This window comes from Mustela erminea, chromosome 5 (genome assembly GCF_009829155.1).
Source record: "Mustela erminea isolate mMusErm1 chromosome 5, mMusErm1.Pri, whole genome shotgun sequence".
NCBI lineage: Eukaryota > Metazoa > Chordata > Mammalia > Carnivora > Mustelidae > Mustela > Mustela erminea.
In genome coordinates this window covers 19,248,999-19,273,153 of record NC_045618.1, presented here as the reverse complement: position 1 = coordinate 19,273,153, position 24,155 = coordinate 19,248,999, and the positions used below count along the sequence as shown (strand labels likewise).

Sequence of the window (24,155 nt, the reverse complement as noted above, 5' to 3'; positions counted from 1 at the left end):
CTCTGAGTCTCTAGAAAACAGCTTTCCTGGGGAAATCTCACACTCAGCCAGGCTTGGGAACTGCCTATCTAAATGAGACCTGCCACTTTAATGCTGAGTACCTGGCCAGAGTGGGCGGCTGGCCCGAGCCAGAGCCTCGCCCTGCCCCTCTCAGACAGACGGGGCCACGCGGTAGGACATTGGGTTGGGTGCCAGGTTGAAAGCTGTCCTGCCTGCCTCAGTCTCAGCCTCCTGCCCAGCATCTGTAGCCTTTCTCAAAACTGTTGGGCTTTGGCAGCAGAAGGCCCCAATTTTCCAGAAGTGTTTGGAAGTTTACAGTAGACTGCCTCCTCAGAGAGCTCTCCAGACTTTGCAAGTTGTGTGGTTATCTGCCACTTCTTGTCCCCCGTCCCCCGACCCCTTGCCAGCAGAGTGCCTGGATGCCCCCACCCTGCCTTCACCCTGTGACATCCCCTCTCTCCCTCAAGGTGGCCCCAGCCAGGTAACTGTCTCTGCGACCCACGGGACATGGAAGGAGTGACCAACCTCAGGGCTCAGGGAGCCTTCCAGAAATGGGGCTGGCATACCAGCCTGGGGGAAGGCTTCAAACTGCAGTAGTACTTGTGGAAATTTTGGATTAGTAACTTTTTCATCCAGCTCTTATTTTATCTCCCTTTTGGCTGGTGTTATCAGCAACACATTTCTGAGGGTTTTTACATAACCATTGCCTTCGGTATGGCTGCGAGACAGAGCTGTTCTCCAAACACTCAGTGGGTGCCCAGTGAGGAAGAGTATCAAAACAACCTCCCTGGCACTTAAAATGGACACCAGACACTGCCAGTGGCAGAAAAATTGTAAAGCTTTGAATGCAGGAACAGTGCTGTCTCCTGAGGAACTCAGACCTTGCCTGTGTTTTCACAGTACGCCATGGGAGGAAAGCTTGGCACTGGCGTGCTTGTCCCGCAGCCACTGGAGGCTCTCGGCTGCGAAATGCAGTTGATACGACTTTTGCCAAACCTTAAATGTAGCCAGGGAGGCAACAGATGCTAGAACCAGACAGCTGTTTCATTTTCCTTGTTCTTCGTCCCAGACCAGTAGCTTTCCACTGCTGTTTGGTTTGGTTTGATTTGGTTTGGTTTGGGGATTTTTTTGTTTGTTTGTTTTTGGTGGTGGTGATGGTGGTGGTTGTTATTATATATTTTTTTCTCTCCCATCTGACCTTATTTCACTTTTTTCCCCCTATAAAACTTGATACTTTCACCATTTAACACAAAGTTAAAATCCAGGGCAGGATAAAATTTTACCTGTACATGACAAACACGATCCTCCTTTATTCCTCTTAGGCAGGAGCAGGTCTCGAGCTGATTGCCCTATTTTCTTCTGTTTGTTGGAGCAGGAGCTGGGGGAGCCTGTGCATTCCCACCCCTGATGTGACTTGAGTGACTGTACATTTCATTTGAGCCAAGATTATGTAGCCCAGCGATGCTTGCAAACGGAACATTATGGGCTCAGGGCCCAAAACATTTCATTCTACTGCAAATAGGAGACAGTGATGCGAAGAGCCCATGTTCCTGGTTGATGGAGAGAGTGCGAGATTGTAGGGGGACAAAGCAGAGGAGGACCCATCAAGAGGCAGTATTAAAACCAGTGGATAAGAGGATATGTTCTAGGGCCCTCCCAGCTCCACAGCTTGGGTAGGTGTGACAAGTGATTGTTTCTGTCTCCTAAGTGGTATGAGTGATAATGAGATAATTCTGATAAAGTACTTAGCCTGAACTCAGTAAACTCTTAGAGTATGTTAGCTCTTCCCTTATGCTGTCAGAGCAGTGCATGGCCTTCTCATGAATGTATTTGTTCATTTGTTGATTAATTCATTTGCTCATTCAGCGAGGCTTGTCTGGGTGGGTACTGTGTGCTTCCACATGTATTGTACTGGAATTAATATCCTGGTTTTGATCATCGTTTTAGGATTCTGTAAGGTGCTGACACAGAGGGAAGCTGGTAGCGGTGTGGGGGTGGAAAGTACATACTTTCTGTACTGTTTTTGTACCTCTTCTTTAAGTCTTAAGCTATCTCACAATAAAAAGCAAAATAGCACAATCAGTAGTTAAAAAAAAGAAAAAGAAAAAGGATGGGGCAACTCCATTTACACAGGGATTGAACAGCTCTAAAATGTTAAGAGAAAAAAGCAAGATACACAATAGCATGGCAGGATACTAATATTTGTATTAGCCTCCAGCTAATGAGAGGAGGAGGCAGTGAAACACAGCCAGTGCATGTCCCCTCCCCAGGAGTTCAGGATGGAGGGGAGCCAGAGAGGTAGCAGGTGAGACACATGGGATTGTCACTCAGAAGAACCACTTGGAGGTGGAGTGTTTTTAGAACCCTAATGGGTTCTTCCTGGTGAGAATGGAGAAAAGAAGGAAAGACTTTACAGAAGATGGGGCTCCTGGATTTGGCCTTGAAGAATACAGAGAATGATTTCCTGGCTCTCTATTCAGATTATTTATTTCATTTCTGGTTCTTTCCCTGCAATGAGCTCCGAGGGCAGGCACAGGTCATGCTTGCTCTCTACCTTAGTTCTCCAATGTGGCGTGATAGAGCTTGCAGCGAAGTGGGCTCTCCCAGCAGAAACAGCAACCCGTGCTGGGGCCCGGGGGCACAGAGGAGCTGTGGAATGTGGGTAGTCAGGTGCACATAGGACAGGGGTGCACGGAGGTGGCAGGGAGAGGACGGGGGCAGAAGCTAAGTGAGAAGCAGGGATGTGTCACAGGGATTTTAAGTGAGTCCTGCAGACAGCGATGGGTGTTGAGGTTAAGTTGAGATCTGTGTTTCCAAAGAGTTTTTGCAGATACATTGATCATGAAGAAGACTGCAATCAAGAAGACCTACAGGAAATGATTGCATTTGTCCAGATGAGAAAGGAAGAGGACTTGAATGAGGCAGTGGCACTGAGGCTGTAAAGAAAGAATTCACTCTAGAAAAGCCACATTGCCATTTTCACGTTTATCTTATTGATACTTTGTAAATAAGCATTGTGGGCATGAAGTCATTGTAGCAAAGACCACCTCCACCACAGATGCTTCGTTATCAGTGTGACTTTTCAGAATCAAGTCTGTTTTCCGAATAAGCAATGTATGCGCAAGGTGTGAAATTCAAAACATTTGTAGATTTCCTTTTTCATACAAATATGAGCATCCTGTTATGCTATTGTGTATCTTGCTTTTTTTCTCTTAAGGACGTTTTAGAGTTGTTCAATCCCTGTGTAAGTAGAGTTGCCCCATCCATTTTCTTTTTCTTTTTTAACTACAAACTATGTTATTTAGCTTTTTGTTGTGAGGTAGCTTTATATTTAAAGAAGAAGAACAAAAATAGTACAGTAAGTGTATACCTTTCCCCTCAGCTTCCTTCTGTGTCCACATCTTACAGTACACTAAAACCATTATCAAAACTGGGTTATAATCCCAGTACAATTCTGTTCACTGAAGTGCATGCAGATGTCACCAGTTTTCCTGCCAATGCCCCTTTTCTGTACTGGAATCCTGTTCTGCATTTAGTTAGTCCTGTCTCTTTGGTCTCTCCAGTCTGTGGTGGTTCCTTGGTCTTTGTCTTTCATGACCTTGTCACTTGAGCAGTACCGGTCAGTTATTTTGCAATCTGGGTTTACCTGCTGTTTTCTCATGATTATATTGAGGTTCTGCATGATTGTAACATCTTGTAACACGTAACATCTTGTTATAGTGGTACCCCCTTATCCGCATTACCCATGGTTAACTGTGGTCTGAAGCAGCTAGCTGATCCTCCTTCTGACCTGTGGTCAGGTCAGTCGTAGCCTGTCCCCAGGTCAAAATACCTAGGTCATGAAGTGATGCTTCATCAAATCATGTAGGCTTTTTATCATCTCACATCATCATAAGGGTGAATACAATAAGACTCATCGACCACATTCATAACACTTTTATTATATATTGTCATAATTGTTCTGTTTTATAATGGTTCTTAATCTCTTACTGTGCCTAATTTATAAATTAAACTCTGTCATGGGTATATACATATAGGAAATAGCAGTGTCTGTAGGGTTCAGTACTATCCATGGTTTCAGGCATGCCCTGGAACTCTTAGAACACATTCCCTGTGGATACATGGGGAATGTTGTCCTGGTGATGTAAACCTTGGCCACCTGGGTAAGGTATCTTGAAGGACTCTCCACTGTAACTTTTTAAAAATTTAAATTAAATTTAATTAGCATATAGTATATTATTAGTTTGAGGGGTAGAATTTAGTGATTCACCATTGACATAACACCCAGCGCTCATTCCATCAAGTACCCTCCTTAATGCCCATCACCCAGTTACCCTAGCCTCCCCTCCTACCCACCCCGTCCAGCAACCCTCAGTTTGTTTCCTATAGATAAGAGTCTCTTATCTTCACTGTAGCTTATTATTTTTCTTTTTGTCATTACTGCTGAGTTTACCCATAGCAGAGTGTCCTGACTTTGGCACTACTGAAGTCATTCTTTGCTGCAGCTATCTTATACACTATGGGATATTTAATAACATTAGCCTCTACCCACTACAAGTCAGGCATCCCCTAGATGTGACAACCAAAACAATGTCTTCACACATTGTCAAATTCCGTGTAGGGGGGCAAAATCACCCCAAATTGAGAACTGTTAATCTATAAGATAAATACCTAGAAGTGGTTAAAAGGTCATTTTTGCATGTTTTATTCACCTGTATATAACACAACAGGAAACACAGAAAAGTTTTAATCTTAAGTGTACAGTTATATTCATTTTCCTTATAAACTGAACACATCAGTTTAACCTGCACATCAGAAATATAGCATCTCTGCAATTCCAGAAGCTTCCCTCAAGACCCCTTCTATTCACTCACTGCCAGCAATAATCACTCTTTCTTTCTGAACCTACAGATTAATTTTGCCTGTCATTGAACTTGAGATGAAATTAGGTACGTGCCTCAGTTCTTGATAGATATTGTCAGATTGATCTCTGAAGAAGCTTATCTGTTTACGCTCCCATAAACAACATACGAAATTTCCTATCTCTCCATGTCTTTACTCAGCCTCTCTGGTCCTTGCCAGTCTGAGCATTTAGGAAATGTGTCTATTGCAGGTTGAATGGCATTTCTCTTATTAATGACTTTGAGCATTTTTTCACATATTAAGAAGCCAGTTGTGTTCTTTTTTCTTTGGACTGTCTTTTTAAATCTTTTGGATTATTGATCTTTTTTTAGTGATTTGTTAAGAGATTTTATTTTTAAGGAAATTGGCCCTTTAGCTGAAATATGAATTACAATTTTTTTTGCAGTTTGTTTGCTTTTTTTAATCATTTATGTCAAGCAGGAATGTGTGTGCGTGCATGTGTGTATGTTTGTAAAGTCAAATATATCAGTATTTATTTTATAAGGCTTCTGAATTTCATGTCATGCTTGGGAAAGTCTTTCCTACTCCTAAACTGTAAATAAATTTAATTCATGTGATATCTTCTAGCATTTTTATGGTTTCATTTTTATGTTTAAATCCTTAATACAGGGGTGCCTGGGTGGCTCAGTCGTTAAGCGTCTGCCTTCGGCTCAGGTCATGATCCCAGCGTCCAGGGATCGAGCCCCGAGTCAGGCTCCCTGCTCATCAGGAAGCCTGCTTCCCTCTCATAGTCCCCTGCTTGTGTTCCCTCTCTCTCTGTCAAATAAATAAATAAATAAATAAAATCTTAAAAAAAAAAAAAAAACCCTTAATACAGCAGTCATTTATTTTAGTGTAAGGTGTGAGGTAAGGGATCCAACTTTACTTTGTTTCCAGATGGCCCCTCAGGTGGCTACATAGCATTTATTAAATAATTCATTTCTCCCCATAAATTTGAAATGCTATTTTTATAATATATTATACTTCTTTATATCTTATTTTTAAAATATATTTCTGGATTTTGCCAGTCTGTTCCACTGATTTAATCATGTACCTCTTAATACTTACATGACTGTAGCTTTATAAAATATTTTAATACACTAACCAGATGCCTTTTCACAGTCTTACTGGCTATTCTTTTCCTGTTTATTTTTCATATGGTCTTTAGAATCTGCTCATTTAAGTCTAACTTGTGTTGGTATTTTAAATTCAATTATATTATTTTAGAGTCTTACTTAGTGAAAAATGTATGCCTTTATACTTTTAAGTCTTCCTACATAGTGTTTCTTTATATCCATTCAAGACATCTTCCCTCCTTCACTCAGGGCAATTTAAAATTTTTTTTTATTTATGTTTTACAAGTTTCTTTATTTATCCCTATAGAATATTTTTTCCTATATGAATATGATCTTTTATTCCATTATACCTATAAAATTGGTTGTAGTTGCTATTTATAAAGAGCTTTGATTACCATATTTTAATTTTCTATCCAACATCTGACTGAATTCTCTTAGAAGTTATAATAGGTCTTTGCTTGAGTCTTTTGGGTTTTTTAGTTATATAATCCCATATTAGCCCCTAATTCTTTCTTTCATCTAAAATAATAGCAGTCTGGTAATAGACATTCTTCTTCTCAATTTTAATGAGAATGCTTCTGATGTCTCCCCATGAGATAAATATTTATCAAATGAAGTATCCATTTGTGTGTATTGTTAAGAATTTTAATAAGAGGTTGTGATTAAATTTTATTAAATGTCTAAGTATCCATGGAGAGAACTGGATGAGTTCTCTTTGAATTATTACTTTTTTTAAAGATTTTTATTTATTTATTGAGAGAGAGGTAGTGAGAGAGAGCATGAGCAAGGAGAAATCAAAGGGAGAGGCAGACTCCCCATGGAGCTGGGAGCCCGATGCGGGACTCGATCCCAGGACTCCGGGATCTGACCTGAGCCGAAGGCAGTTGTCCAACCAACTGAGCCACCCAGGCGTCCCCTCTTTGAATTATTAATGTGGCAAATTATATTAGCAAGTTTTCTAATACTGAACCATCTTCAGATTCGTGGAGTAAACCTTACTTGGACATGGTACATGCTTTACTATATTAGTAAACTTTATTTAGGATTTTCACCACAGTGTTCATAAATGAGTTTGGTATTAACTTTTTTTTTTCTTTTCCTGTGCTTATCTTATCCAGTTTGGTTTCAGTGTGATATGAATTAATACAAAGAATAAGGAAAACATTCCCCCCCCTTTAAAAGTTCTTAAACAGTTTGAATGCATTGGTGTTATCTGTTTCTGAAAGATTAAATAGAATCTCCTTATGAAAAATACTGCTAAGAAACCATGTGGGCCAAAGGTTTTCAGGAAGGGTAGCTCATTGACCAACTTCCATAGGTCATCTTCCCCCTGCTCCCCACACAGGTCTTCTATATCAGCTAGTCTGTATGCGTTTTTAGTCTATTCTGAACAATAGCTCTATTAATTTATACACTGTAAGGAAATCATTTCATCTCAAGTTTATGTACTTATAATAGAGCTCAGTGATCACTGATTATTATTTAAAATTTACGTGCATATATATCTCTACATATACAAAATTTTCTTTACATTCTGGTTATCTTCCTTCTGTCCATCTTTTTTCTTTTTTTATTTCTCCTTTCTTTCTGTCTTATTATTCATGCTTTCTTCCCTTTTTCTTGAATAGGTTAGCAGGTGGTTTATCCAGTTCATTTTTCCCCCAGAGAGCCAACTCATATTTGTCTATGTTTTTTCTGTTTGCTAAATAATAAATTTCTACTTTTATCTTTGTTAATTTATTGTTTTCTTAGAAATTTATGTTGTTCCCCTTTCATACATTTTGAAGTAGACAATTTATTTTCTTCCTTGTTTGAGTATTTGAGACTCTTCTTTCACATGTCACGATATCTAGCATTTTCATCTTCATTATTTTCTTCATAATTCGCAACTTTGGTTTTGACTTTCCCATTGGCTGAAGAGTTGCTTTAAATGACATCATATGATTTTTGCTGTTTTCAGTGGTTGCAAAGCAAGCCAGTACTTTCATCAGATGTTACAAGGGAAGGGTGTTCCACAAAAGCATGAGTAGGAGGAGATACAGGGTCCATTTTAGAAGACTGCCCCTGCTAAGTGGGGAGACTCACTATTTTACACAGTAAATATTCTTTGTTAGCTATTTATCTTCTCAAATACTGCCTTTCTTCCATTCTTTCTGTTCTCCTTCTGGGACTTTGAGTAGACACAGACATCAGTATTTTCCTCCTTGTTATCTCCTAACCCAGTTTTTTAAAGATATTTTTCCAATTTCTTTTCTCTTCTTTATAATTTCTTCAAATCTATTTTCCAGTCATGAATTCTCTCCTTCAGTGATGTCAGAATCCACTGCTTTCCTTCAACAATTATCCTTGAATGTCTCATAATAAAAGTTCTTTCTAGTTTCTTTTTCAGATTTGCCTGATCATATTCAATCGTATCTCATGACTGGCTTGCATATGCGATGTTATCTTCTATTTCTTTAAAAATTTTATAGATAATTATTATAATGATTTTTTTCTGGAGAGGGAGAGGGTGGGCAGGCGGAAAGGGAGAGGGAGAGAGAGAATCTTAAGCAGGCTCCACACCCAGTGCAGAGTTCTGTCTCACAAACCCGAGACAGTGACCTGAGCCAAAATCAAGAGCAGGGCACTTAACTGACTGAGCCACCCAGGTACTCCTAGATAGTTACTATATATTCTGTATCTGATTGTTCTATCATCTAAATACCTTGGAAGTTTAAATCTTTTGTTGGTTGCTTCTGCCAGCTGTCATTTATGTTGCCATGTTTCCTTGTGAGTTTGCTTTTATTGAAAATCACTGGGGAATTTTGAGAGCCTGAATGGTGGTTGCTTTTCCTCAGAGAGACTTTATATTTGTCTCAAAAAGCTAGGGTGCCACCAATCCTTCTAGAACTGGTAAACACTCTTTCAGATTCCAGACTTACTCTCACAACTGGAATGTTGATCATTGCCAGCCCTCCTTGTATGTACTGACTACAGATTGAACTATGCTGTAAAAATGTACAAGTATAGCTATGTGTGTGTTTTGTATTGGTTTTCTTGAATATTTCCTTTACTTTGGTTAGCTCAGCAGTAAGAATGACATTTTAGGGGCATCTGGCTGGCTCAGTTGTTAAGAGCATGAGACTCTTCGTTTTGGGGTTGTAAGTTTGAGCCCCACATTGGGTGTAATAAAATCTTTAATAAAATGTCATTTAAAAAAATACTTAGCCCCCCCCAAAAAAATACCTCGCTCTTTTTGGAATGGAAGAATAGTGTTGCCTTCCACAGACTTATCTATTCTGATATTTGCTAGAAGCAAAAGGTGTCATAGGCAAACCTCTCTTTAGTGTTTGTGCTATACCCTGATTCCATGGGCATGATAAAATAAATGCATTTCCACCTTTAATCTCCTTCTCTCCATTCTTTCAACACCCCAATTCAATTATTTGTCTTAGTTATTCATATTTTCCTTTTAAAAGCTCTGATATCGGGCGCCTGGGTGGCTCAGTGGGTAAAGCCGCTGCCTTCGGCTCAGGTCATGATCTCAGGGTCCTGGGATCGAGTCCCGCATCGGGCTCTCTGCTCGGCAGGGAGCCTGCTTCCTCCTCTCTCTCTCTGCCTGCCTCTCTGCCTACTTGTGATCTCTCTCTGTTAAATAAATAAATCTTTAAAAAAAAATAAAAAAAAATAAAAGCTCTGATATCATTACATGTGTTATATTTTATTCCTCCCCCTGCTAGATGTGATAAAGAAACTGATATATATGGACAGTCTCTTATGCTCCCCCACCCTACTGCACCTTCTTTTCTAGCCTGTTCTTATATCTGTATCATTTCTACCTCACCCAAGTTTATATACTCTGCATTCTGTTCTCTAATTTCAGTCCCCACATTTCAGTCAGTGCTTTGATGGGTGCTCATTTCTAGTCACTTCTATGTTTTGCATTCGTTTCTCTGCTGACTGGACTTTATCTTCTAGTATTTTCTCAAAAAAAGCAATCAGCTAGTTATAGGTTTGAAAATAATTTTCTGGGGCACCCAGTCAGTTAAGCATCTGCCTTCAGCTTAAGTCATGATCCTCAGGGTCCTGGGATCGAGGCCCACATTGGGCTCCCTGCTCTGGGGAGTCTGCTTCTCCCTCTCCTCCCTGCTTGTGTGCATGCTCATTCTCTCTCTCTCTGTCTCAAATAAATAGATAAAATCTTTAAAAAATTAATTTTCTGTTACCTAAATACTTGAGCAACACTTTAGTTGCTAGAAATTGCTCAGGTTACACTTTCTTTCCTTGTGTCCTTCTAAGCATGGCTCCACTGCCATCTGGCCGTGAGTGCTGCTGTGGGGAAATCTGCTGTCTTTTCCCATTGTCAGTGACTTGATCTTTTTGTCTGGCTGCCTAAAATATTTTGGGCTCTATCTCTGAAACCTGGTAACTTTTATCAGGACATGCCTCCGTGCTCATTATTCTTTGCCCTGTTTTCCTGGAATGGGGCTTTGCTTTTCAGTCTGAAACTGAGACCTTCTTTCATTTCAGGATAGGATCTTGAATTTCTTTTCAGATACCTTTTCTGTTCCTTCACCTTAGTTCTCTTCTTTAGGAGTCCTGTGCTTCAGCCCCAGCTCAGGGCCCTTGACCTCCACAAACATCTGTCCCCTCATTGGAAAAAATAGAGCTCATCCTCCTTGCCTCCCACAAAATTGCTTTATGTCGCATATCCTTGACGTGTTTATTTGTACTAATTTGTGTAAACCCTGTACTGGTTGTTTTTGACTATTGCTCACATCTGAGTTATTCTTGGACCAGCGATTGATAGGATATTCATTTTGGAGATTGTCAGAGTTATTTCCAGGCTAACAGGGATTTTTCTTATGAGAGGAGTGTGGGTTCTGACCTAAAGAGACCAGCAGTTGCAAGACTGCCCACTGTACACTCTGTCTCCTGCTGTGAGGAGTGGCTTCCTACATGTAGGGTCTCTCCTTGTTATTTCCTTGTGAAGCCCTGATTTTCCTACTTCTGCCTGGTGATAGGTTGGGTCCAGAGAATCTTCCCTTACCAGTTTAAGCATGCATTTCTCTCCTTATCTTCCCTCTCTCTAAATAGTTTTACTATAAATAGTATACTGTGCTTGCATAAAAACGCATGTTTCATTTAGAGCTTGATTAGTTTTTAGAGAGTGAACACATCTGTGGAGGCACTACACAGGCTGAGAACCAAGATATGAACCTTGATCAATGAACTCCCAGTCCAGTACTGCTGACCCAGCTCAGGCCCTTGACCTCTACAAATATGCACCTCTTCTTTGGAAAAATGGAAAGAATAGAGAAAGCCCTGCCCTGCCTGCCTCTCGCAGCTGTCGTGAGCCTCGGACACATGTCAGAATACTTTGTCATTTGGAAAGCACAACATGAATGCCAGCTCTCTAAAAGGCATCACAGTAACAAGCATTCATGCTGTCCATACTGTTTTTCCAGTATTGAAAATGAATCACAGAAGGGCAGCTGCTTAGCTTGGACACACAGGGCAATGCTGATGGCCAAATTGGGGTCAGAGGCTGCCACTCTAAAGTTGCCTTCTCTGCTCAATCCCCTTGTCTTCGTTTTGAGACTAAACAGAAAAGTAACCACTGTTCTGACTCCCAGCACCACCATTTTCTCCTCCTACTTGTTTTTGAAGTTCATATAAATGGGATCATGCCGTATTCCATTGTTCTCATAGACCATATTCCTCTGTTGATGGCCACTTGGGCAGTTTCTAACTTTGGGACAAATACAAAGATTGTTGCTAGGAACCTTCTTGACAAAATGTTTTTGGTGAACATAGACACACGTTTCTGCCCAGTGCATACCTAGGAGTGGCACTGTTGAATATTAGTATGTGCTTGTCTTCAGCTTTAGTAAGTACTGTCAAAGAGTTTCTTAGAGTTGTTGGACCAAGTTAGAAGCTCGGCATTAATTTAAGAACGTTCTTATCACATCACATCCTTCCCAACACTTTGTATTCTCTGTCTCTGTTGTTGAGTCATTCTGGTGGGTGTGTAGAGGTAAGGACTGGTGGTTTTAATTAGCCTTTCCCTGATGGCTGATGAAACTGAGTGCCTGTTCATATGTTTATTGGCCTTTCTTACATTTAAATGCCTTCATTTGTGAAGTGTCTAAGTTTTTTGCCCATTTTTCTGCTGCACCGTTTTAATTGTCCACGGGGGCTTTTGGTTTGTGTTTTTTACGTGTATTCTAGATACAAATCCTTTGTTGGTTCCATGCATTACAGTTATCTCTCCCATGTATTACAAATGCCCTCTCCCACTTTCTTACAGTTGTCTTTTGATAAACGGAAGTTCTTCATTTTAATATAGTACGAGTCATTAATTTTTTCCCTTTACGGTTAGTACTTTTTGTGTTCTACGTAAGAAAGCTTTGCCGGACCTCATCTCCTTTTCTCTGATGATTAGAAAGGTTTTATGGGAACGTGCTGTCTATAAAGTGCCTAACAGTTCACACTGCCTTCTTCCTCTCCCTCCCGATGGGGCAGGTGCGTCTCCTAATCCCAAGCACTCCTCCCCCATAAATTACCTTCAGAGTCAGCCTGTCTCATGAACACGTGTCTACACACTGACACCACACTCTTGAAGAGCTCTGGGGTCAAGGTGCATGGAATCAAACATTTAATGAGGTGCAGTCTGTCTTTATGGGACCAGCTGGTAGTGTGCTCGGGGTTCTCATCTTTTTACCATTCCATGGAGAGGTGAGCAGTAATGGGAACGCAGGGGCTTTCCTGACCCCAAATGTGCACTGTTCCACTTGAATCATCAACTTCTTTAAAGGCCCAGAGCAGCTTTGACATTCTTGAGAAATGAAGAAGTGCCGTGGGCTTTTGAGCTCTTTGTCAAAGCCCCTCCAGCTCTGCTTTCCTTCCCTTTTTCTCTTTTTGTCTCTTCAGCTTCCAAATACTTTCTGACTTGAGACAGCACGGTGTACATCTATTCTGTGCAGATGTTTGAGAGTATTGGAAAGGCAGCCCTCTGCACAAAGCAAGGCACACACTTTGCAAGCTCCACTGTGACTGTCCTGAGCAAGGACCCTCACCCAGCCCAAAATGCACCCACAGGTGCCCTGGCCACGCCCCAGAGGGTGAGGTCTTCCTTGCTCCATTCTAGGCCTCTTCCCCATGATTGGGCTTGGCATCCTGGAAGCACTGCTTCTTTAAAAGAGCCTTCAGTACATCTGTTCTTAATTTTCAGACCACGAGGCGAGGATTTGGGTGCAAGTAGTTTATCTGGGAAGTGATCCCAGGAAGCACTGTGAGGGGGCAGGAACGTGGGAGAGGAGGGTGGAGAGACCAAAGTGCACTGAAGGGCAGGCGACCGCAGGGACAGTGGGGCCTTCCCACCAGGACCCTCTGAGAGAAGTGAGGAGCTTGCCTTGGAGCCGTCCCACCAGGGGAGATGGGCTGTCCAGCTCCCATTCCTGTGGTCCAGGGTCACTCCAAGGTCAGAGGATGGCCTCTGGCAGAGAGACTAGAGAAGCGGCAGCTGGTGTGTACAGACACTGAGTATGCTCTGAGTCCTACAGGGGAGACTGAGGCAGCCAGGGAGTATGCTAGCCATGTCTGCTCCAGTTCTTTTCATAAGTGGTTCCATCCTGAACACTTGGTCAACGTGCAGGTTTTCTATTAACACAAACGGGAGTCTGTTTTTAAATGCCTGGCCTTGTTGAGGGAGAATTATTTTAATTGTATATTTGTGCATGTTAAGAAATTCCTTAGGTGAAATAACTGTAAGAAATTATGCATAAGTCAGCTGAACTAGAAAATGGGTGGCCACAGGGAGAGTGGAAAACCTTCTTTAACCCCTTGGGGTCTTTGAGCCCCTTATTGGCCTTTGGGCTCTGGCTTTTAGGCCTGTGTAAGGGCCCCTCCAGCCTCAGCAACAGAGGTGCCTCTTCTAGCAGGCCCTCCCTGAGGAGGCGACGCCAGGGAGATTCTTTTCCCGTGCACTCTGTCTGACCCATGGGTATCTGCCTCACATCTTCCTACATTTAAACCGAAGGTATGTGTTAATGGCGCCCAGCCTGCACCCTGCATTGGACACCCCCTCAGTAGCTAATGCAGAAATTGCTGAACCGACAAGGCCCTCCTAGGAGTCAATGCACAGAATTTTGTGGAATTAAAATGAACCAGTTGAATGATGCACTTTTATATCCAAATTCATGACCCTCCTTCTTCCCTTCATATTTCAAATTCCAAATCCAAACCAGTCATTGGGCCCCACCTTCCAACCCCAGGAGTGACCTGTTTATGGCGTTCTAGGCAGTTGTGTTCCTTCCCTTGTCAGCAGCATCTGATGTGTGCTGGACTGTGGTGCCTGGTGGAAGGAGATACGTCCTGCAAGACCAAGCTGGACCCTCCTCTGGACGGCACCGAGTGTGGGGCAGACAAGGTAACCCCCACCTCCCATGGCCCTCCCCTGGCCCCCGTCTCCTGGGCATTGGGCAAGTCTTCTGAAGATTAAGTCTTCATACCATATTCGTGATCTACACTCCCCCTGGGCTGCCCCAGAAAGGGCCATGGAGCCCACTCTGGGCAAAGAGGGGCACTTCTATCACCTCTCTTCTTTTTTTCTGATAAGATACAAGAATTGCTTAATATTTTTATTAAATTGACTCTTTTTGTCACACAAGTGAATTTCCTTAAAAAACAAAAACAAAACGTTTTACATCAACAAATCATACATGGGAAAACAGGATCGCTGGTCATACACAAAAGGCTATCCCAAAATGAGTTCAATGAGCACAGTGTTAGCCGAGTCTAGCTAGGCTAGACTCGAGAGCGAGCCCCAGGCCTGATGTTCATTAACAGGAGAGACTGATGTTGGAGAAGAGGGGTGTTCAGGGCCCACAGCCACAGATTTTCCTTTAGTCCTAACTGCAAGGAGTGAACCAGATGCCATGATGGGAAACCACTAAATCACCTCTTGTGGCCCAGAAGTGCCAGGCATGCTGGAGTGGCTTTCTCTTATTCTTGGAGCCAGGGTTCACCCCTGTGGAGCTGTCAGTGTCCTCTCTAAGCATCAAACCCAACCTTGGAGTGCAAAACCACGGAGCCAGGAAGCACAGCATTCCAGAGAGACGAGGAGCTCACGTGAAGTGAAGTTTGCCTAAGCTCGGGTCTCTTCATGAGCCCTGTGAATTAATCCTTTCTCTGAGAATTGAGAAAACTCCAAGGGAGCCCATTCCGTATGGCCTGTTAGGGCAAAGTGCAAAGCCCACAGGTATATACATGTCAGGGCGAGTAAGAAGGATGGTCTCCAGAGTTAACAAGCATGCCTACCCCAGAAAGGGCCTGCTTTTGTGTAAGTTACAAAAAGCCACTGGGAATGGCGTGGTGTTTTCTCACGCAGAGGGAATTGCAGTGATGTGGTGAGCGAGCAGGTGGTATTCCTTGGCGCTGAGTGGCCCTGGGGGCCGGGGCCTGCCCTGCTGTGTTTCAGTGGTGCCGCGCAGGAGAGTGTGTGAGCAAGACGCCCATTCCGGAGCACGTGGATGGAGACTGGAGCCCGTGGGGTGCTTGGAGCATGTGCAGCCGGACGTGTGGGACAGGAGCCCGCTTCCGGCAGAGGAAGTGTGACAACCCCCCGTAAGTCCCTCTTGACCAGGCATTCTCCAGGGGGCCCTGATTGGGGTTTCCAAATCGCAGCTCTTCCCACCTCATGCCAAGAATGGTCTGTCTCCTGAGGAGAATTTGAGCTTAAGGGGAAAAAAAATGAAATCCCTCCAAGGGCTCTGGGGGGCAAGGCTGTTATGTGTCATATGGCGTCTTGGCTTCGACAGAGCTCTAGCTGTGAACATGGATGCAGGCAGTCCCGTGGTGAGCTGGCTCCTTATTCCTCTGGTGGGCCTGGGTAGAAAGCTTTCCTGAGACAGCTGGGTGACAATCTCCCTTTGCAGGCATCCTCAGTCAGAGTCATTCTGGGGAAGCCTGTGGACCTTTGGGAATAATGGCTGACCTTCAGATTGGCTGTGAGCTGATCTGGGAGCTGCCTGGCTGTGAATGAGTCACAAAGCATGTGGGGGTTCAGCTGTCTTGTTCATCCAGATATTTTTCACCTGTGCTCTTAGAACTGTTTGACAGAAAACATTTTTTGTTTTGTTTTGGTTTTGGGGAAGGGTTTTTCCCCCTCATTGGCTTCCTTTCATTGACCTTGATGATCCCTCTTGTTTTTGGCACATTTGTTCCAGAAAGCTCAGGGCTAGATTTGTGCTTCATTACAGTAATTCTTTTCCCACAGGTTTTTCTCTTCTCCTCTGAGATTTCCATTTTTAATATTTCATACAACAGTCGGCTTTATGTCTCGTGTGCCATCAGCTGGATCACATTAATTTTGCAAATGAATGAGTTACAAATTATGAGTAAAGAGAAATGCTTTATATCCACAGTTAAGTCATATTGATGAATAAGTAGCAAACCCCTCTTTTGTTTAAAAATTCTGAAGCCCAGAATTTATCCCAGAGCAATCAACACACAAATTGTGGAGCTGGGACCTGGGAACTGGATGTTTTAAATTTCTATAGGTGAACCCAATGGCCAGCCAAGGTCGAGAACCTGCTGATTAAAGCAAACTGACCTCACAGTTTAGTCAAGGTCAGAAGCACTCTCCGTGCCCCCAGTAGTGCTGTAAGAATTGGCATCACATACTGTGTCTTATTAAAACTTTTCCTTCCAGTATTTAGCAGAGTACCTGAAAAATAGTAGGTGGGTTTTTAATCTTTAAGGAATGACTTCTTAATTAAAAGCATGGAGTATGTACTGAGATTCTCTAGAGAAACAGAATCAAGGAATATATATATACATTATTTGCAATTAGAAATTGGCTCATAGGGTCCCCTGGTCTCCCATCTGTAAGCTGGAGACCCAGGGGAGCTGGTGGCATCATCCCATCCAGGTCTGAAGGCCTGAGAACCTGGGAAGCTGATGGTGTAAATTCCAGTGGGAAGGCAAGAGAAGATGCAGAGGGTGGTCCTAGTGGGGGTGGAGGGCGCACGGGGTGTATGTGAATTCCTCCTCCTTCTGCCTCTTGTTCTGTTGAGGGCTTCAGGGAATTGGATGATGCCCCTTGGGGAGGGCCGTCCAAATCCCTGCATCTGTAGATTCAGATGCCAGTCTCATCTGGAGACCCTCTCACAGACATACCCAGAAATAACCTGTAGGTCAAGTCTCATCCGGAGACCCTCTCACAGACATACCCAGAAATAACCTGTAGGTCAATCAAGTTGACACAGAAAAGTAACCATCACAGATGTGTAGTTGGTTAGAAAGCCTGTTGAGCTAAATGGTGATAAATTAATAGAGGCTTCAGTTTTTTTCCTAGCTCTGTGAGGAAGTTAAAATAGTTCCGTCTGTGGTCCTGAGAAGAGAGCTCTGTGGGCCCCTGGGTGGCTCAGTCAGTGAAGCATCTGCCTTTGGCTCAGGTCATGATCCTGGGGTCCTGGGATCAAGCCCTGAGTCAGGCTTCCTCTTCCCCCAATCCTGCTCCTGTGCTTGCTCGCTCTCTTACTCTTCCTCCCTCTCTCAAATAAATAAAATCTTAAAAAAAAAAAAAAAAAAGAAGAAGAAGAAGAAGAAGAAGAAGAGAGCTCTGGGTTTGGAATCAGGATGCTGAGATTTGGGCCTGGCTTGTTTGTTGGTCATGTGACCTCAAGGATGCTCCTTCTCAGTTCCGCCATTAGAGGGAGCTGGCAGGGTATCACGGGAAGAGCTGGTCTTGAGGCAGAAACAGAGAAGGCTTCAAGTCCCCACTCCTTACAGCAGCTGGCTATTCCGTGTGTTGTCTCTCTCTGAAGTTGGGATAATTCATGGGAATGCCTACAAAGGACATGGTCTGTATTGAGGACATGGCCCTCTCCATCTTACATGAACAGATAACAGTGATGAGACTATGTGCCCTGTCACCGAACTCCCAACACATGTGAGGCTCAGAGGAGGGTGATTTATGTGGAAAGGCTTTGTTCAGAGCAGGGCATGATTTGCAAGAGTTGTAGCTGTCCCGGTGCTTCATGTTTGCATCCAGAGCTCTTATACCCTGGCAGAGGATCAGTCTCCTTCAGCATATCATTCCGTATCACGTGTCACCCAGGAATGTCATAGGAGGGGCATAGCAGAACTGTTAAATGCCCAGAAGGATCCTGTGGCCCCGAGACAGTGGATAGACCATTGGATTGTATTGAGATGAGGACAACCCTTACAAGAATGTAAGATGTCATCAGTGCTGAGCAGACGCATTAGCCACACCTAAGGGCCTGACTCTGTCTGCTTGGCATGACCTTGGCTAGGGCCTCCCCCATACTTTGGCTGGACCCGTTGTTCCCATCACAGCTCTTTTCTGCCCTCACCAGTCTTAAAGAACCCCTACTTCAGAAAGCCAAACTAACATGCCCTCCCCCACCAGCCTGGCCTGTTGTGGGATTTCATGGGCTGGGTCCTTACTCCATCCCTCCAGGCCCACTGGCCTCAAGACAGAAGCTGTTCCAGAAACCCCAAAGTTGCTGTAAAAATCTTCCATTCCTTTTATCAGATGCCCCCCCACCCCACCTAGTGGTGGTCACGAGTTTTATCTCTCTTTGCACCCCTTCCTATATCTCATCATTGAGGAATGGCAGAATTCGCCAGGCCTCTGCAAACAGGCCACTGAGGGGTATGTGGGTCCCAGCACATCAGATGGCTATGGGCCCTGACACATCCCTGGAGAGAAGTCTTTATGTCTGATCTCGGTCGTCCAGCCACATCCCATGGGCCAGGCAATAGTAGAAGGACGAGAAAGAGAATGATGGTGTTCTCATGTCTCTTGGCTCCTGTGTCCCGTTTCAGTCATGCCTTCCCAACATGGTACCTTCAGTACACCTTGACAGGGCTCTGACTCTGGGCCAGGATCTCTGCTAGGTCTAGACTTACAGTGACAAGCAAAAACAAAGTCCTTGCCCACTCTCAATGGACACAGTCCTGCCAACTTCCCTCAGTCTTCTCCTGGATGCCTCAAACCTGACTCTTCCCAGACTGTGATCTCTCCTCCCAGTGCACATCTCTGCTCTCCATTAACAGCACCACCCTCCATCACATGGCTCCAGGCCAAAGCCTCTGAGTCCATGAATGGTCCCCTGGTCCCCTCTCCTCCTCTTCCACAACCTCTCGTGATAAGAATGGTGAACGTACTATGCCAGTTCCCTTCTCGGCATTTACATGTAGTAATTCAATGAATGCTTTCCTACAGGATGAGAGCTCTTTCTTCGCCCTAGAAACTGAGTTGTGGAGAGTTTAGGTAACTTGCCCACGGTCCATTGGTGTAGAGCCCAGTGGTGAGGCTCCGTTGTTCTCTCAGACCTTTTGTACTGGCTTGCCTGCTTCCTGCATACTCCCTGCCCCCCAGATTCATTCTCCACACAGAACCAGAGATCCACTTAAGCATAAATCCAGTTCTCTCTCTTCTTCTGCAGCCCTTTCCACCAGTCTCTGCTGCACTTAGAATGAAGTCCATACTCTTAACCATGGTCTCTGCATTCATTTCCTGGGGCTTCCATCATAAATTACCACAACTTGGTGTCTTAAAACAGCAATTTATCCTCTCTACATTGTAGAAACCAGAAGTCTGAAATCATGGTGTTGGCAGGATTGATTTTTTTTCAAACCTGAAGGAGGATTCATCCCACCCGTGCCTCTCCCTGAACTTCTGGTGGCTTCAGGCACTCTCTGGCATGCTTTGCCTTTGTAGACTTGCCTCTGTCTTCACATGGTCTTCTCTCCTCTTCTCCTGACACCTGTCCCTGGATTTGAGACCCACCCCAAGTCAGGATGATCATCTCTCCTACTTAAGAGATCCTCAGTCCTCAAAAGGGTCTACCAAGACCCTTTTTCCAATTAAGGTCACATTCGAAGGTTCTAGGTGGGCTTATCTTGGAGGGGAAGGGGCCACCGTTTCAACCCACTGCAGAACTTCTCTCTGTCCTCAGAGCACTCCAAGCTCTGGACCTTTTTCAGTATCCCTTCCCTCTCCCCAGCTTGCTGTGCCCCTCCTTGGGTCTCTGAGCAAATGTCTTCTCAGGCCTCCTTCCTGACCACCTTGCACAAGGCAGGGTGCCAGCTTTACCCTCTCTCTCAGTGCCCTTTTCCCACGTTACAAGTGTTACAACAATTTATAGCACTTGCCTTTATGTCCTTGCTCACTTGTTTTCACTTTGCCTTCCCCCACACGGGGCTTTGAACTCCATGAAGGCCGCCTGGGGCTGGGCATCATTCTCCTTTCCATGCTTCTAACAGAATAGCCCTCTCTGAAACGTGCTGCTTCCCTCACTACTTGGAGGCATGCTTGCTGAGAAAAAGCAGTCTCTGCTTGCCAGTGCCCCAGAACCCCACTTGATACTGTTTTTTCCCCTGAAACTTGAAGGTTATTGTAAATTATCGGGCCAAGAAGGCAGGTCACTAGCTAGCCACCCTTTCTTGTACCATCACACCTCACAGAGGCCCCGATGCTGTGGACAGCCCTGAGTCAGGGCTCAGGTTCCCCTGCATATGAGGGCCCCCTTCTGCTATGCCTGCCCTGCCCCAGGGAGGTTATAGCCCACAGTTAGGGGACCTCAGGGTCCTCTCCAGAACAAACTCCAAAATGTCACCCAGCCCTGTTTATCCTGAGTGAGAGAAAAAGTTATGTCTTTGCTTCTATGATATTTATGCCTGGTCAGCCTATTCAGTCCTGTGCAATAACAGTGTTGCTCTTTTCCTCATTCTGGAGAACACCAAAGGGCTTTCTCCCTGGCAGTGTTCTCCACGGTTCCTCACCTTCAGGGAAGCAGCCCAGGTGCATGGAAAGAAAAGGGCCCAGTCTTGGGCGGGCGGGTTAGTAGCAGCCCCCAGTGTTTCTGGGGGACATGCAAGATACAGACCATGTTTTGTGAACTCCAGGCAACCGTTGTTAGCCTGCCTTTGCAGAGAGGCCTGACGTGGTGATTGTTACAAAGCACAGCTGATCGAGGCCCAGAGCCAATCTCTGACCAAAGCAATGTCCTCTCCCTGGCTCACTCCTCAACTCACCAGGCTCGCTGCCTTGAGATTTCCCAAAGATGTCCAAATCTCACTGCTGTGTACATCTCGGGGTTGGAAAGCTCCCACCACCCTCTCCCTACCCCCTTCACTTCATATTCCTGGCTCCTTCCTTGCCTTCTGCAGCTGGTTTATTCACTGTTCAAAAACACTGGCAAAACAGTCCACTCTCCCCCACCCCACCTTTTTCTTTCTCTAGTCCTGGTCTTTACAGCACTTGGAATTTGTATTTCTTGCCAGCTGACATAAAGGCCTTGGGGGACCATCCATGTTTTTCATCTAGCTTCCTAGGCTCGTCCTTTCCTGCCACAATTTGTGTCACTGTTGGTGGGAGTTTCTGCCCAAAGACTGCAAGGCAGAAAGCTCATCTGTCATTTGACTTCTGGTACCCCATCAGAAGGCTTGTGTTTTAGAGGGAAGGCTGGAGAGTAGGGTCGGGAAAAAAGGCTCAGATGGTCTTGTGTGAAAATCCCACTCTGTCAGAGCACAATAAGGAAAAGATAGTGAGTGGAGCATAGAAGTGGAATGCACTGGGGTCATGGAGTAGCATGGCTCAGAAAGCAGCCAGGCTCCTAAGACCCAGGGAGAAGCTTGAGGGTAGGGAGTGACCTTCTGTGCCTATAATTGCTTTTTGAAGGGAATTGCTTCTGAAGGGAAATCCCCCATATGTGTGCTTTCAACGTACCAGTGACCTGGTGTTCCCACAGATGGATTTTTAAAATCTCAGTCTTTTACACTTGGGTCTAAGTCACCAGTGTGATTTGGATACCTTGAAGAAGAGGTCTTAAAACTAGGATGTCTGCTGCCCAGAAGGGGCAGTATGAGGCATGCACTACTCCTGACATCCACAGCTGCCAGCCATTCACTAAGCCGTCTGTGTCTCTGGATGGTGAGCAGATCTGAACTGCTGCTGAGACTTTCAACTTACAATCAGTCTTCACTGACTAGAACAGAGCAAAGAAAATAAAAAGTGTCCCTCAGCCAGAGCATTCCTCTTCCTCCTGTCCTGATTCTGTGTGTTCATCCATTCCCAAAAAAAGTGCCTTGCGATCCTGCTCACCTTGGTGAACCTTTGCTGCCTCCCAGCTCTGCACTGGGATCTGCCCAAAGCTCTCCATGCCCCACCCTGGCAAGAGACAGCTGGTCCTGCCCAGTGGGAGCTCCTTTTCTCTCCACACTTTCAGTCTCTCACCAGAGCCTCTCTACCTTATTTTTTTTCCTTATGTTTAAACATCTTTATTGAGGTACAATATGCAGAAAAGCCCACCTATCCTAGAGCGAGGCTCCTGATGCAGTGCTGTGCATCATAGGCAGAGAGCTGTATGCTGGGCACACGTGGCCGTGCATGCTGACAGTGGGAAGGAGTTATTGGCTCTGAGGGCGCATGCGTGTGATTGAAGGGGGGCTTGGTTTTGCAGAGCAGCACTGCCAATCAGGATCAAGGGAAAGCTGGAAAGAAAAAAAAAAAAGGTCTTTTTTTTTTTAACAGGGAAAGTTTAATGTAAAAAATATTAGAAACAGGTGGTTGGAGTAATAGGACCTAGCTGCTAAGAGATAAAGAGAACACAAAAACAGCAGTGGAAGAGCAAACATAGGAAGTGGCCACTTTTCCAGTCTGAGGCAGAGCACCCAAGGAAGGAACAAATATGGATGAAGATGCCTCCCCTTTCCCCCCAACACACACCTAGGGATGAATTTCCTAGACTTTATTGGAGAGGATGAAATCGAGGCCCATTGGGTGATGGAGAAGTTTGCAGAGCTTCTGCACTGGTGGAACCCTCTGTAAAGTCACAGTGAGGGGTGTTTGGGAGAGCTACCCAAGGAGAGAGACAGCATCTGAAACCAGGCTGGGGATTTTCCCAAGGCTTTGATTTATTTGGAAGCTGCCTTCTGGGATAAATGCTGCCCAGAGGGAGGTGGCATGCATTACAGGCCACCACAGGAGTCTGTTGAGAGAAATTCAATACCACAACCAGAGACAAAAGTCTGTTCTTTCTCTAGTGTCTCTCTGGTACCTTCTACTGACAAAGCTTAACATCACAACTGTGTGACTGGAGATCTTTAATTCCTCATCTGCTTCACCTCACTATCTAGCATCCTTTCATTTGAATCCTGAAGGACTCTCTTTAGTGTTTCTTATACAGGGTGTCTAGTATTAACAATACATAAAAACTTCCTCAGTTTACCTGGAAATGTCTGAATTTCTCCCTTCTTTTTTTGAATGACAGTTTTGCTGGATATAGAATTCTTAGTTGATAGGGGTTTTTTTTGTTTGGTTGGTTGGTTTGGCTTGGTGTTTTTTTGTATTTTTGTGGGGTTTTTTGTTGTTGTTGTTGTTGTTCATTTGTTTGTTTTTTAGAACTTTGAATGTATCGACCTTAGTGTCTTTTGGCCTTCAGAGTTTCTGATGAGAAATAGGCTCATAATTTATTAAGATTCTCTTATGTGTTTTGTGTTGCCTCTCTATTGCTGCTTTCAAGTTCTCTATTTTTTTGACAGTTTAATTGAAAAGTGTATCAGTGAGTTTATCTTACTGGGATTTTGTTGAGCTTCGTGGATTTGTACATTCATGTCTTTCTTCTAATCTGGGAAGTTTTCAGCCGTTATTTCTTCAAGTAATCTCTGTTCCTCTCTCTTCATCTTCTGAGACTCCCATAATGTGTACGGTGGTCCTCTTAGTAGTTTACCACAGATCCTCTCTATTCATGTTTCTTCATTCTTTTTCTTTTCACCCCCAGACTTAATAATTTCAATTGTCCTATATTCAAATGTGCTGGCTCTTTCTTTGGCTGCTTAAATCTGTTTCTGAATCCACCTGGTGAATTTTTTATCTCAGTTACTGTATTTTTCAATCCTGGAATTTGTTTTTCCTTTCTGTAATTTCTGTCTCTATTGATACTCTCATTTTTATCATATATCATTTTATGTATTTATTTATATCATCCATTAGTGCTTTGAGCATTTTTAAGACAGTGTTTTAAGTCTTTGCCTAATAAACCCAGTATCTGAGTTTGCTCAGGTATATTTCTGCTGGTGTATTTTGTCCCTTTGAGTGGGCCATACTTTCCTTTTTTTTGTATGCTTTGTGATTCTTTTGTTGAAAAACTGGACATTCAAATC

General features: G+C 44.0%; 1 protein-coding gene across 4 annotated transcripts in view; it reads left to right on the top strand.

The window, feature by feature from the left end:
- Positions 1–24,155, top strand: part of ADAMTS17 (ADAM metallopeptidase with thrombospondin type 1 motif 17) — a 326,270-nt gene that overhangs the window by 180,384 nt on the left and 121,731 nt on the right. For 2 of the 4 annotated variants that reach the window (XM_032342200.1, XM_032342198.1), the window contains exons 11-12: positions 14,287–14,388; positions 15,439–15,584. In XM_032342200.1, the coding sequence (XP_032198091.1) occupies positions 14,287–14,388; positions 15,439–15,584 (248 nt within the window). Of the gene's footprint in view, positions 1–14,283; positions 14,389–15,438; positions 15,585–24,155 lie in introns of all 4 variants that reach the window. The other 2 variants (XM_032342199.1, XM_032342197.1) reach the window with 1 other exon arrangement.